Raw genomic sequence first — 15,737 nt, 5'->3', positions numbered from 1 at the left:
TTGGAATATTTAAGGAAGACCAGTGGTTGCTACTCATGTAGCAAGATGGGGGTGGTTCCCCCTTGCTACAGTTCTATTCTTTAAATACATAATTTTTTTCTTCTTTTCATATGTATGAAACCATATGCTATAATTATAGTAGGATAGTTCTGATGGAATGTAAATATGTCAGGAGTAAAGGAGACCACTCACTGAAAGCAGAGGCACTGATTCATCGATGGGGACACACAAAAAAGAAAGAAAACTTGGTAGCTTTCAGTGTAAATCCTTTGTCAAGCTAGAGTACAAACACACACACACACACACACACACACACACACACACACCAGCCAGCCAGCACTATGGAGGAGCGCAGCCATCTGTGAGCAGGCACATGGGTGCATGTGCATGTACGTGTGTATGTATGTGTGTTTCTACATCTACATATACAAACATACTCTGTAAACTACCATATGGTGCACGGCAGTGGTATCCTGTACCACTGCCATTCATTTCCTTTCCTGTTACACTTGCAAATAGAGTGAGGGGAAAATGACTGTCAATAGGTCTCCATACATGCCGTAATCTCTCTTATCCTATCTTCATGATCCTTACATGAAAGGTATGTTGGCCACAGCAGAATCATTCTCCAGTTAAACTCAAATGCCAGTTATCTAAATTTTCTCAGTAGTGCTTCTCAAAAAGAATATCACCTTCCCTCTAGTGATTCCCATTTGAGTTCCCAAAGCATATCCGTAAACCTGCGTTGTTTGAACCTAACGGTAACAAATGAAGCAGTGTGCCTCTCAATTTCTTTGATAACTTCCTTTAATCTGACCTTCTGCAGATCCCAAAAACTTAAACAGCACTCAACAAAGGGTCACACTAGTGTCCTATATGCAGTCTCCTTTACAGATGAACCACTCTTTTCCAAAATTCCTGCAATAAAATAAATTTGAGCATTCACGTTCCCTATTACCATCTTGGAGTGCTCATTCTATTTCACATAGCTTTGGAATATTTATGCCTAGATATTTAATCAATGTCACTGTATCAAGCAGCACCCTGCTAATGCTGTGTCCAAGTGTTATAGGATTATTTTCTCCACTCATCGGCATCAGTTTATATTTTTCCTACATTTAGAGCTAGCTGCCATTCATCACAGCCACTAGAAATTTTGTCCAAGTCATCTTGTAATCTCCTACAGTCACTCAATGATGACACCTTCCCATACACCACAACACCATCAGAAAAGAGCCACAGACTGCTGTCTGCAAGATCATTTATGAGTATAGATAATAACAGCAGTCCTGCCACACTTCCGTGGGGCACTCCTGACCATACCCTTGCCTCTAATGAAGACTTTCCATTGTGGACAGCATACGGGGTCTGTTACTTAAGAAGCTTTCACCTGCTCATATACCTAGGAATGTATTCTGAATGCATTTACCTTCATTAACACAGTTGGCAGTAAAGCACCATACTACTGGGAAAGTCATTGATGTATATCAGGAACAGTATTGGTCCTTATATGCTACCTTGCAGGACCCCTATATTAATGTATTTTGATTCTGATAAGTTTTTTACTAAATATTTAGATCTATTTGAAGTATGTGTTATCTCTGCTCTTTGTACCCTATCTGTTAGGTATGACCAAAACCAGTCATTAGCTACCACTATTATTCCTAATGCTTTTAATTTATTTAATAGAATCTTGTGGTCGACTGTATCAGAGGCCTTAGAAAGATCCAAAAATATGCCTGTGATACACTCACATTTATCAAGAGCGTCAAGTACAACTTTTGTGAATTCTGCTATGGCTGAATCTGTATTTTTGCCACTTCAGAAACCAAACTGTGATTTGCTTAAAAGATTGTATTTATTCACGTAATTCATTAATTTGTCTTTCATAATTGCTTCTATTATTTTTGAGAATGGCGACAGCAGGGAAATGGGCCAGTAATTTTCTATGTCTTCTGCATCATCTTTCTTAAACAAAGTTACAACTCTTGCCTGTTTTAACAGCTCTGGAAATGTCCCTTATGTGAAGGATTCATTTATTATATTTGTTAAGGGGGGTTGTATAATCCCTATGCATTGTTTCAGTACACACATTGGTACTTCATCTAAGTCTACTGACTTTTTATTTTTTAGTTTTTGAACAGTTTTATTGACTTCATTCTCTGTGGTTGGAAGCAACATCATTGTATTTAGTGCAACATTATTTACAGGTGTTATATTTGTTTTGGGGAATTTTTGCTGTAACTTCTCTGCAGTACTTGAAAAATGCTCGTTGACTTAGTTTTCTAAGTGTTGTGGATCATTTATTACCTTATCCCCCCTCCCTTAGCAATATGTTATTTTGCGTTTGTTTCCCTCTGCCCATTTCCTTTTTTATAGCATCCCAGACTGCTTTGCTTTAATTATCTGCATTATATATTATTTTGTCATTGAATGACTTTTTTGCAGCAATCAGCACCTTCCTATAGATCGTTTTGTATCTACGATAGAAATTTAAGAATTCTGGATCATTGCGAATCTTTTTCAGGGAACTGAGGTGTTTAAGCGTTTGGGAGGACTTCTTAATATCTGCTGTTATCCATCTGCTTTTGTGAGATGTTGATACAGACATGCATACTTTTGGAAATGCCTTTTCAAAGTTCAATTTAAACAATGCCGAGAACTTAGAGAATTTCATTTCACATTGGTTTCCTTACACACTTCATCCCAGATTTGCTTTGCTTGTTCTTTTGAAAAATCTTTTATTTTGATTTCTGATAAATGTCATTTGTAGGTTTGTAGTTTATGGAGTGATTCAATGCCTGATTTTACTATTGTTATTTGACAGAGATGATCTGATAGTCTGAGATCTTTTACAGCTACATCACATTTTTCCCTATCCATATGTGTGGCCACATGGTTAATTACTGAGGCAGTTGTAGTAGTAACCCTTGTTGCACTATTGACCAATAGGGACATGCCAAAACTTTGAAGGATATTTATGAAGGTGCTGCTGGATTCATTTGTGATATTAGTGTTAATGTTAATGCCCCCTCACATAATTATGTTGACCATTGTACTTGAGACTTTATCTAGAACTTCTGTTAATTTATTGAAAAAAGTGTCCACACTACCACTGTAGTTTCCCAAAACCTTATTGTTTGTTAGATAATTTCAGAATTATTAACAAAAAATGAATAATTGGTTTGTCTAAAAGCAGTTTATTTAAAAGATTATTAAGCATTTTAAATCCCTACAGAATATGTGGAGTTGATATTTTAAATGAGCAAACAGACATTTGTTTATAAAATAATGTACCACAGTCAAAAGCTATCTTGCTACTTATACCACCATTAACAATCTTACTTTTTCCAAAAATTTCCTGTTTCAAAAATTGTTAGCAATTGACATTTTTGTCTTCCAGAACCATCAGTCCTTAATTGGAGATTATTGCCAAATTCAGCTATTTTTATAGCCATAATTTTCCTGATCATGAAAATGTTCACTTCAATTTGTAAAACATGTTAATTTACTAAATCTAATTAGCTATTCTTGATGAGATTTGTGGATTCCTAGTATACATTATATTCACAACAGTCCCTCAAACTGTGGCTTAGCCACGTCTTCACAATATTCTTTCTTTCAGGGGTGCTAGTTGTGCAAGATATGCAGGAGAAACTCTGTGAAATTTGGAAGTTAGGAGATGCACTGGCAGCTTTGAGGCTGGGTCATGAATTGTGTTCAGATAGCTCAGTCAGTACAGCATTTGCTCACAAAAGACAGAGGACCCAGCTTTGAGTCCTGACTTGGTCACATGTATAAACTGCCAAGAAATTTAATAGCTCCTATTATTTTGTCAATTTTCCAATTATTGATTCCATAGTTAAAACAGATTACTTCTTTAACTTATTTAAATTCTATATCCATCATTTTTTGTTCTGTTTATCAAAAATCAAAATATATTTACAAAATTCAATAATTATTATTCACTCTTGTATATGTGGTGGTAAATGGCAATACTTAAAGCAGTCACAAGAATAGCTGCCAATACATGGATGCCTTAGTGTCAAAGTCAACAAGTAGCTAATAGCTAAAGTGCAAACATCATGCAGGCTAAAGTGTTGTGAGCCAATAGCTTCTTGTTGCTAAAAGTCAGTCAGAGGGCAGTTATCTACATGCTGAAGATATGAGTAAATATTTTAGTCAGTTGCTGCTCAGCTATAAAAATGTGACATTCTGTATTATCAGAAATCACTTGATAATCATATTTCTCATAAAAGTGAACAATTCTGTTTCATTTCCTATGTTAATAGTATACATACACATCCACATTATACTCTGAAAACCACTGTGAAGTACATGGCAGATGGCATGTTCCATTGTAGCAGTTATTAGGATTTCTTTTCATTCCATTCACATATGGATCATGGGAAGAACGATTGTTTGAATGCCTTGTGCGTGCTGTAATTATTCTAATCTTGTCCTCATGAACCCTATGCAAGTGATACATAAAGGTTGTAGTATATTCATACAATCATCATTTAAAGCCAGTTCTTATAACTTTTGTTAGCAGACTTTCTCATGATAGTTCACATCTATCTTCACGAGTCTGCCAGTTCAGTTTTTCAGTATCTCTGTAACACTTTCCCACAGGTCAAAAAACCTGTGCCCATTTGTGCTGCCTTTCTCTGAATATGTTGAATATCACCTAGTAATCCTATTTGGATTGTGTACCACACAAATCAGCAATATTCTGGAATAGGTCACACAAGTGATTTGTAAACAATCTCCTTTGTAGACTTACTGCACTTCCTCCATGTTCTACCAATAAACCAAAGTCTACCGCCTGCTTTACCCACAACTGAGCCTCTGTGATTATTCCATTTCATACAGTCAATCAATAATGAAAACTGAACAGTTTTCATGTGAAGTGACTATGTAAATGAACCCAACTTCATGTTATGTGTCAGTCATAATTGGAGAGTGAAAATGTACTGAAAATATGTTGCCACTGTCAAAATACTTCATAGTGTGCTGAAGTGCTAACTTGTAATTAATATATTGTATGAATTCTCACAGACCATCTGATCATCTGAATGTTGTGAGTGACAGTAAAGGTGAACTAATGCATCCATCATTTCAAACTTGTTATAAACCAGATTACAGCAAGCACAGTCAATCTGCTTAGCTGAGTGGTAATGTGTTTGCCTACCACGCAGCAGGCCCAAATTCAGTTCCCAGCCAGGCTTGAGATTTTTTCCACTTGTGGACTGGTTGTTGTGTTGTCCTCATCATCATGATGCACAAGTCACCCAGTGTGGAATCCCCTGAAATAAGACTTGTACCGGGCAGCCATACTTCCCTGTATGGGGCTTCCCGGCCATCAGTGTCACACAGCAAGACTCTGGGAGCAGCAGTGGGACCACTGGGGAAAATCCAGGTTAGTATCACAACAAATTATTATGGTTCAGTTGGTAAAGATAATGGTTTTGCATCCATCATGCCACATTTCTGTAAAATTCTCTTCACATATTAATGCAGACTGGTATATTTGAATATGGTTGTCAAATTTAATGGTTTGTAAGCCCAGGAAGTGATTAATATTTTCTACAGTGAGATGAAAACATTTACCCAATTGTTCAATAAACTTATTTGTTGCATAAACAGAACTGTCAACATGAAAATGTGGCAACTAGTTTCATAAACTAGTTCCCATATTTTATTTTTCTTCAGTGAATCCATTTCTTTCTCCATTTCTTTCTTCAATTCTTCAGAAATTTTTGAGTGCACTACTTGTTTATATGATGAGTCACAAAGGGCCTTCATCTTTGGTCAGTGTGCTGAATCTTCATGGTAACATTATGGTTACTTTGAATTTCACTGACCATATAAACTGAAGTTCCCTTTCTCTTCATTTCATGTTTCCAAGTGGCTCTCAACTTGTCCCCATTATCACACAAATTGTTGTGAACTTTCTGTTACTTGTAACTTCATCTTGATTCCTACTATCTTATCCTCTACAAAATCAAAATCTTTAACTTCAGTTTCTGTAACCTCTTCCTTTTATCTGTATCTAAGATAACAATCCCTTTGGTCTCTTGTGTAAGTGGTTGATGTAATTGTTTGCAGTTGAGTTCCACATTTCTGCATGCACAGACACACTTTTTTCAGAAAAATAAACACATTGCCCACAGTCATGATAACCAACCACATATTCTTTTGAAGATTTAGCATCAGACTTCTTCCATTTTTGCATGAGAATTCCATTCAAAATATCACCAAATTATCAAAATTACCTATGTTCTTCAAGGTCTTACCTTTAATTTTAATAGAACCAATTCAATTCAGAGTAATGGTACATGCAGGATTGTCTCACCACAGAATGCTTTTGGTATGTTTTCAGCAGAGTAGAGCCACATAGGATTCTGCTTTCCCAATCAGCAACTCCTTTCAGTTGGGGAGTATATGGTGCAGTAATTGAATGTTTCAGTCCAGTTGAGTGAGTAAACCAATGAACATTTTTACTATGGAACTTCTTGCCAACATTTGTATGTAATTCCTTCAAAATAATGTACAACCCCTTGGGGGTGTAGTGTGGACTGGAAAGTAATGTGGGCTTGTAATCAATGTATAGCACTCATATGTAGAAAAAAGAAACTGTAGATTTATTTGCTCATGGAGCTTACATGGTGAGGATTACCAGTAGGCTGAGGCAAGGTATCTCCAGTAGCCCCACTCTCATCTTTGAGGAGAAGAGAAATGCAAAGATAAAGAAGACTAGCCATTTAGCATCTGCTCTGGCAATGACAGGATGGAAGAGAATGATGTTCTTCAGCCATGGCTCCAAAAGCACCTCAGTCTGATAAGTTAAGTGATCCTGGGAGCAATCTGATTGATGATGACAATTCCACCTATTCCAGTGCGAAATTGTTGATTATTGTTGCATCAATGGATATGTGATTGATGAAAGAGGCAGCCTCTTTGTAAAATTTAAACAATAAAAATTTCTTATATTTGGGACCTGGGGACATATTTTACATCTCCTGCCCCTGTCCCTGAAAGAAATCACATTTGGTGAATTCAACTACCTTAATGGGGTGTTCAGTCTAGCAGGTAACAATATTTTAATACCATTTAAGAATTCAAATCTTGAAATGTGAGTACAATTGTTACATCACTGTGCTCTGCCTAAGTTGCTAATAGAGGACAGTGATGGGGGTGGCATTACAAATATAGCTGGTACTGGTTTCAGACAGTTTTAAGGAGTAAAAGAAACTGAAACACTTGTATGACAAGGATTAGAACAAAATTAACATTTTTAGTGGTATCAGAGGAGGTAATAGATCCGATGTGATTTGTAATGGAACAGAGGCCACGAGACATTGAAAAGCCTCCCCATCAGAGAGCAGTCAATCTTTTTAAGATGATGTGGGCATGCATTGTCCAATGTCATGGCTCAATAACCACCAGAGTGACACCAATTGGTTGACAATTTGATGATAAGGCAGATCAAAATCAAAGGACAGAATTTTGAAACAACTGTTTGTTTTAGTTGCAAACAGAGAGGACTGATGCACTGTAAGTGGATTTATTTTGAGTTCATTAGCACTACCAATTATATCCTCTAAGTGTGACTGTAACTATTTAACTGACCAAAGAAAAGTTGTACAACTGAAAATATATAATGTGCTGAAAGCATCAAGTCAACTATCTGATTAAATCTTTCTGAGCACCAACCAGAATGATGTACAAGAGTAAATATATTTAACTAACAAAAGTATAAAATGGCACAAATACAAGACATGATGTATCTGTTTGCATTAATGTGTCTTATAAATAAATAATAAAAATTAAAATAAACATCTGAAGGGTGATTCCCTTGACCCACCTTTATTTGCTAACAACAGGAAAGTAATTAAATTCAGTTAAACTGAACAGAAAGAGTGAAAAAATAACTCATGACAAGTGAACATCAAATGAACAAAAATGCACAATAAGTAATTAACTAAGAAAACTATTGTTTGCAGAAGTCACCAGAGTAAACAATTCATAAGACAATTAAAGAATACTAGTTACAATTAAAGCAAACAATCCCAAATGGGATTATAAAATTACAATTCATGACAGTTGGAAAATAAGAGTTGTCATTAACTCTGCACTTCACCTTGATGCAGTCCAGTGGAACTAGGAAAAAACGCTTGATCAAATGCATTTGACTACATAAATAGCATGTGCTGTGCTATAGCAGTATTTAATCTTGCTCATCAGAATATCAAGCAGGGTGGTAGTCATTACAGGAGCAGTTGTTTTAACTAAAATATGGCACTGGTGGAGTGCCAAATATGGATGACAGCGCAGTCTAGAGTGATTTGTTGCTGCTCCTCTGCCATCAACTGACCCAAGGAATTGAGCAATTTGATGTTGGTAATAGCCCGAAGAACTGATGAGACAGAATGTGTACTGAGAGAGAACTTAAATTTCGGTATGAATAACAGGGATGTTTCAATAGCAGCATTCAAAGTTTCTTTCAGTTGTGTGGAGAATCAAACTCCAGGTCCCACAATATCAAAACCAAATGCTTTGAATAGAAGTCCTCTGTTATTCAGCATTATTGACTATGTGTGTGAAGTGATATTCTGATAGGACAGGGTGTGGCAGAACCGACTAAGCAGTTTCTATCGATTACCGCTGGGGCTGTGGTGGTGGTAGGCAGTTGCACTTAGTCTGCCTTTGTTCAGTCATTGGCCCCATTTCAGTAGCTAATATGGTCTGTGGTGCACATCATGGTTTTTCTGTTCATGCTTATTATGAAAACAATAGATCTATGATCGCTACACTTTGAGCTTTTCGGTGACAGTTCAACATTCCATGCAACAATGCCGTTCCTAATGCAAACACAATTTGGTCCTGGGTTCAGCAGTTGGAGGATACACATGGCCAAGGCAGGTCCATCAGAACGCCAGAAAATGTTCAGTGGGTGAGAACTACTGTTCAACAATTGTTGCAATGTTCTGCTCGATGACATTCTGTTGCAGTGGGAATTTTAGACCGCAGTTTGAGAAGGATTCTGCAATGCGATTTGAAGTTCCATCCTCTCAAAATAATGATTGCTCAAGGATTATGCCCAGCAGACTACACCAACCTTCAAAATCTGTGTGAGCAAATGCTTGCTCAGATCCCTCTGAATGCAGCTTTCTCTAGTAGTGATGAGGCACATTTTCATCTTAGTGGGTGTGTAAATGAGCAAAACTTTCGCTACTGGGCTAAAAGTAACCCCTGAATTATTCATGAAAGACCGCAAGATTCTCCTTAAGTGACATTGTGGTGTGCCATATCACAGTTTGGCATGGTAGGCCCTTACTTTTTTGAGGAGGAAGGAGTGACCGTGACAGTGAATTCCACACGTTATGTTTCAATGTTACAGAATTTTCTACAACCCATAAAGGGTGAGACTGTTGAAGAACATGGACTGGGGAATTTGTGGTCCCAACAGGGTGGAGCTACTGCTCACACAGCTCAAATTTCACTTGATGTTTTGAGAGAAATGTTTCCAGGATGCCACGCTTCTTTGAGGGGTGATGTCGGGTGGCCTGCACAGTCACCAGATTTGAGCATTTGTGACTATTTTCTTTGGGGATATCTGAAGGAAAAGGTTTTCAAAAGCCACCTTTACATCCTACCAGAATTAAAAAAATGGATTATTGATGAAGTAAATGCTATACCCTGTGATATGTGTGCAAGAGCTGCTCGAAACTTCACGGATTGTCTACAACAATGTATTGATGCTAACGGCTGCCAACTTGAGTACATTATTTTCAAAACTAAATGAATGTAAAATGGTATATTGTACTAATTTTAATATTCTGTATTATGACAGCTGTTTCAGATTATTACCACTCTCAAGTAACATCTAGTTTGATTTGACATCCATAGTGCATATATAGTAAACTGTCATTGTCTAATTTGTAAAGATTACATGAAAAGCGGTAATAATAAATGTATGGAATACATTTTGTCAATTATTTGATAGTTCATTACTATAAAATACAACTTGACATTTACTTGACAGTTCATTTACTCTGATGGTATATAACATCAGATTAAATGAACAGTCAGGTAAATTTCAAATAGTACTTTATAGTAAAAGCTATACAGGGTGTTACAAAAAGGTACAGCCAAACTTTCAGGAAACATTCCTCGCACACAAAGAAAGAAAATGTGTTATGTGGACATGTGTCCGGAAACGCTTACTTTCCATGTTAGAGCTCATTTTATTACTTCTCTTCAAATCACTTTAATCATGGAAGGGAAACACACAGCAACAGAACATACCAGCGTGACTTCAAACACTTTGTTACAGGAAATGTTCAAAATGTCCTCCGTTAGCGAGGATATATGCCTCCACCCTCTATCGCATGGAATCCCTGATGCGCTGATGCAGCCCAGGAGAATGGCGTATTGTATCACAGCCGTCCACAATACAAGCATGAAGAGTCTCTACATATGGTACCGGAGTTGTATAGACAAGAGCTTTCAAATGCCCCCATAAATGAAAGTCAAGAGGGTTGAGGTCAGGAGAGCGTGGAGGCCATGGAATTGGTCCGCCTCTACCAATCCATCGGTCCCCGAATCTGTTGTTGAGAAGCGTACGAACACTTCGACTGAAATGTGCAGGAGCTCCATCATGCATGAACCACATGTTGTGTCGTACTTGTAAAGGTACATGTTCTAGCAGCACAGGTAGAGTATCCCGTATGAAATCATGGCGGTGAATCGAGGAAGTACAGTACATATTGATGAAACTAAAATGAGCTCTAACATGGAAATTAAGCGTTTCCGGGCACATGTCCACATAACATCTTTTCTTTATTTGTGTGTGAGGAATGTTTCCTGAAAGTTTGGCCATACCTTTTTGTAACACCCTGTATAATGCTATATAACATCAGAGTAAATGAACCACCTGGTAAATCTCAAATTGTGCTTTATAGTAAGTGAAATATCAAATAAGTGATAATACACATTCCATACATTTATACTTGCTATACATAATTTAATCTCTGTGAATTAGACTAAAGATGCAATTTGGATGTCAAATCAAGCTAGGCCTCACTCGAGAATGGCAATAAAGCTAAAACAGCTGTTGTAATAAAGAATATGAAACTTGTTGCAGCTTGTTTGGACCTCTCCTTTTGAAAATTTTATACAGAACACTTGTAGACTGTCAAGTCAGGAAAGTACCTGAAAAAAAACTACCTAAAAACTATGCAATTGTGTTGCATAAGATTTTCATATTCTATCACACTCTGTGTGCAGATTATTAATTCTAGAGAAATAATGACCTTTTTTGCAGGAAATTTAATGTAGTTTAATTTCATACTGACATTTGTGTATATTTTACTTAACATTTTGAGAATTTTGACAGCATAAAATTAACAATTCCAACTATAAAATTACTGTACTTGAAATGGTTAAGTTTTGATCAAATTGTCACTGTAATTAATTTCTGTGTAATGTTTAAAAAATGGTTTTTCTTTGATTAATATCAGGGACACATTTAAATTAATAATGTCAATAAAGTAGCCTGCTTAGCCAATGGCAACAAATTACTAAAAATCATGACTAGTGGGAGGTGAGTGTGGGTATGGCTTTGAATGTCACTCTAAAACTGTGGCCTTTAGTGAAAACATATCACAGAACAAAATTAAATTACATTAAATTTCTTACAAAAAAAGGTCATGTTCTTTTTCTCTAGGACTAATAGTATGCATGCAGAGAGTGAGAGAAGATGTAAATTTCATGTGACCTGCAAGCACTGTGGCCTAGGTGGCTTTTGTGGACTTATTGTTAACAATTACATTTACACCCTATATAATAACATTGAAAACACATGTACTTTCAAACAAATAGTAACACTTCTTGTAAGTCAGCCCTTTTTATCACCCAGTCTTCCCTCTTCTGTATTTTCCAAGATACTAGCAGTACCCAGTTTAACATTCTCGAGATGGGCAATGTGGGTCCTACATCAAACAGATTGTACTGTCGGCCATTTCTCAGCTTTGTTAACATATTCCTACACTTGTCTTCCATCTATTGTCTGTATAAAGGTATTCTATGATGCTCATAATACCACAAAAAATATGGATGGCAGCACCTGTCACTCATATTGGTGGGAAAGGTATACAGGCAATGCACGCACTGTACCTCACGAGGTGATATTAGTGCAAAGGGCATTGACTGTTGTCTGTTACATGCTTTGTATTTGTTTTTAAGATGATCTTACAGTATAATACTGAAAATAGAAACTAGCTAGCTAAATATCTAATTAACCAGGAAAATAAAAAATCCATTTCCTATATGAGATCATTTGCTGTCTGTGAAATGGAAAGACACTAGGAATGTATTTCTTTTACCATCAAAACACAAAATGAGTGCACCCAATGTCAATTCCAGACTAAAATAAGAAATGACAAAAGATGAAACCTGCCTGTCTTTTGTATTATAATAAAAACAATGCTGCTGTTAATCATTTGCCCTGGTAATGGCCTATTAGCTTTTTCAGAGGAAGTGGAAGAAAGCTTTTTTCACTTTGTCATGATGAGGAGTGTAAATTTATAAAACTTATGTAAAAAGCTGATGCCTGCTAGCAAACATGTTGTTGAATTTGCAACAGCTTTGAAAAACAGAGGAGGCAAATTGAAGCAACTTCCAATCAAAGTAGTTCACCTGTAAAAAGACTCAGTGGAAGACATTTTCCTAAATTTTTTCCAGCTACAGAAATGTCAAAATTGCTACAGAGGAGATGTAAGTTTTGTACAAAACAAAACAAGGGAAAGTGGCAAGAAAAGATACTAGATGCTACTTGACAAGAATGCAATGTAGGACTTTGTTTTCCAAAATACTTCAAAATTTAACTTAGTAATAAGTAATAAAACCTACATTTCAAATAGTTTTGTCTTTAGTACCAATGGTTTTAATTCTATCTCCATTTAGGAAACTAAAGATGAAAAAAATTGTTCTTGTGAAATTACATATTTTATTTCAATATAAAAAATAGGTCACTCATGTAGGTCTATGCATCTTTGCAGTGTTTCATAGAAAAAAGCTCCTGTTTCAAATACAATAACCTGAAGTAAATTCTGTGCAGTAGAATCTACTAGACAAAATTGAGAAAAACCTATGAAAAAGTGCAGCATCAACCAGATGAACAACACCTTAGCTGCTCAATCCTCAATGTGCTAATGCCATGTTTGGAAGTGATTTCTTTTTACACCAATGGGCTCTTTTGCATTTACCTGACACATCATACATGCTACTCTTACCAATGGACAGTAGCATTTATAGAGAGAGGAGATGTACATCTGTGAAACATATGTGCATGAACAATATATGTTTGAAAACTGAGCTGCAGTGTGTAGTAATTTTTTCTTTGGACTACACACCTCATTGCATCTTCTAGATCAGAAGTGATTGCCTTCTTGATAGATATTAAACATTATTAGTCTAAACTGGGTGGGCTTCAATACACACTAAAAATAAATGCTTGCAAATTTCACAGACCCTTAAATATTTTGAAGAAATGAAAAGAGAATGGGAAATTTAACACATAAAAGTTTCTGAATTTTTTTCTCATTAGTAGAATACAAGTTATGATCAAAATAAAAGTAGTATTTATGACTGTGCACTTCATAAATGTAGCATGTCACACAGCTACAGTCTCATAAGATCATCAACAGCATATCACCACACCACTACCTAATATTTCTCTCACTGTGTAAATCAATAAAATAACTATTGACAGCAATATGAAAAGGACAGATTGCTGTTCACCATACAGAGGAGAAAGTGAGTTGCAAACAGACAAATGAAAAGACTGCTATAAACTTAAGCGTCCAGTGAAAAGGCCTTCTTCTGAAGCAGAAAACACACACACATTCTCAGAAGCATAACTTGCACATACACGACTTCTGTCTCTGCCCACTGAAGCCAGACTCTTATGAGACCATTGTTTCTGGGCACTGAGGACGTAGCTTACAAAACACTCTTGTAACTACTTCTGGTGTGGAACCCATATTAAATAGGACTGAAAGTGCTTGTTGAACTTACACAAAGAAAGGCAGTATGAATGGTCACAGGTTTTCTAGAACCTCAGAAGAGTGTAACAGAAATACTGAAAAACCTGAACTAACAGACCCTGATTAGACTAAATAGACTAATTACAGCAATCAAACTGGCACTTGAACAGCATTTCTTCCCACAGTCCATATGCAAATGAAACAGGGAGAAAGTCCAATACATTTTACAATGCAAAGTTCCTTCTGCCATGCACTTCACAGTAGTTTGCAGAGCACAGATGTGCTTGTAGAATGTGAATTTAGTAGCACCCATGGCTTTTTCTTGTGAACCATGTATACATATTTGCTTCCTTATTCCATTAATGTGTACTGTAATTTGTACAATGTATTGAGATATTACTAGAGCATGAGCTCATCATAACTAAAAGAAATTTATCTATAAGTAAGATTTGCTCTGAAAATTATACACACCAAAGAGTGTATGAACAGTGGCAAACATAACGAAGGTCAATGAATCTAGCAGCTGTCATATTACTCTGATTCTGTTGAAGTAATCATTGCATCAAAAATACAAAATGTAACTCTGTCATCTACACCAACATCCATCCATTACTTAGTTAATCTGTCATGAAGTGCAATATCAAATGTCTGAGAGTGATGGCACATTAGTAAGACACTGGATTCATGGTTAGGAGGGTGACAGTTTAAGCCTTGTCCAGTCATCCTGATTTAGATAACCCAAAGTTTCCCTAAACTGTTTAAGAGCACAGCTGAGTTCCTCCCTCATCCTTCACTGATCTGAACTGCTACATCTAGTGACCTCGTCATCAATATGACTTCAAATTCTAATTTGCTTTACATTTTTTAAACCAAACAGTTGTCATATGAATATTTACTCTGCAGTTGTGCTGTATATTATAGACTATTACAGTAAAATCACATCTCATTTTGGGTTCATACTCAATATTTCATCTTTATATCAACTTTAAGAAAAAATTGGTGATGAAAATATGAATCCTTCACTTTCCTTGAAAATGAGCTTTATGCTCAGTGTAAATTTCTCTTATTAGCATATGGTAAATTTCTCACAAACACACTTAGAATTATATGCTCTTACCTTATGGCCAGCATTTGTGCTACCAGTAAATGCTACCAGTGGCAGCCTAGTATCTTTTGCAATAGCTTGTCCAATGTCAGTTCCGCCAGTGCACAAAGAACAAATGGCACCAGGAAGATTATTTTTTTCTAATACTGATGCTAAGATCTTGCTAGTAGCAACAGACACAAGAGGGGTTGTTGGAGCCCCCTTCCACAACAAAGCATTTCCACATACCTGAAACATTTTGTGGGTGTTGTAAAATGTGTTCCATTGTTTGAAGATTGCTATTTAACTGCGAGGACTAGGTGTAGCACTACTGCAATTTTTAATAAATTAAATTTACATTGTATCAAAGAAAATACCAAACAGAACAAAAAAGTATTGGAAGCACCTTTATTTACCAAGTTATGTACAGATAGAATATGGATTAAAAATGTTGTCATTGGAGAAGCAGGACATAAATGAAAAAGCTTAGTAATAACATCGTAAAAAGACTTAAAATTTACATTCCAACACTCAGAGTTTCAGAAACAGTGTTGTTTCCTCTATATTAATTGAGTTAAATCATTAAATACTAGTAAATCAAG

The 15,737-nt window shown here is 36.2% G+C and overlaps 1 protein-coding gene across 1 annotated transcript in view; it reads right to left on the bottom strand.

The window, feature by feature from the left end:
- The window catches only part of LOC126260131 (alpha-aminoadipic semialdehyde dehydrogenase-like), a 138,521-nt gene that overhangs the window by 50,999 nt on the left and 71,785 nt on the right, over positions 1 to 15,737 (bottom strand). Inside the window, exon 4 of the mRNA XM_049957376.1 lies at positions 15,169 to 15,384. Within this exon, the coding sequence (XP_049813333.1) occupies positions 15,169 to 15,384 (216 nt within the window). The remainder of the gene's footprint in view (positions 1 to 15,168; positions 15,385 to 15,737) is intronic.

The sequence above is a fragment of the Schistocerca nitens genome, chromosome 5 (assembly GCF_023898315.1).
Source record: "Schistocerca nitens isolate TAMUIC-IGC-003100 chromosome 5, iqSchNite1.1, whole genome shotgun sequence".
In the NCBI taxonomy this organism is placed as follows: Eukaryota; Metazoa; Arthropoda; class Insecta; order Orthoptera; family Acrididae; genus Schistocerca; species Schistocerca nitens.
The sequence above is the reverse complement of the archived record's forward strand: the minus strand, read 5'-3'. Positions and strand labels throughout refer to the sequence as shown.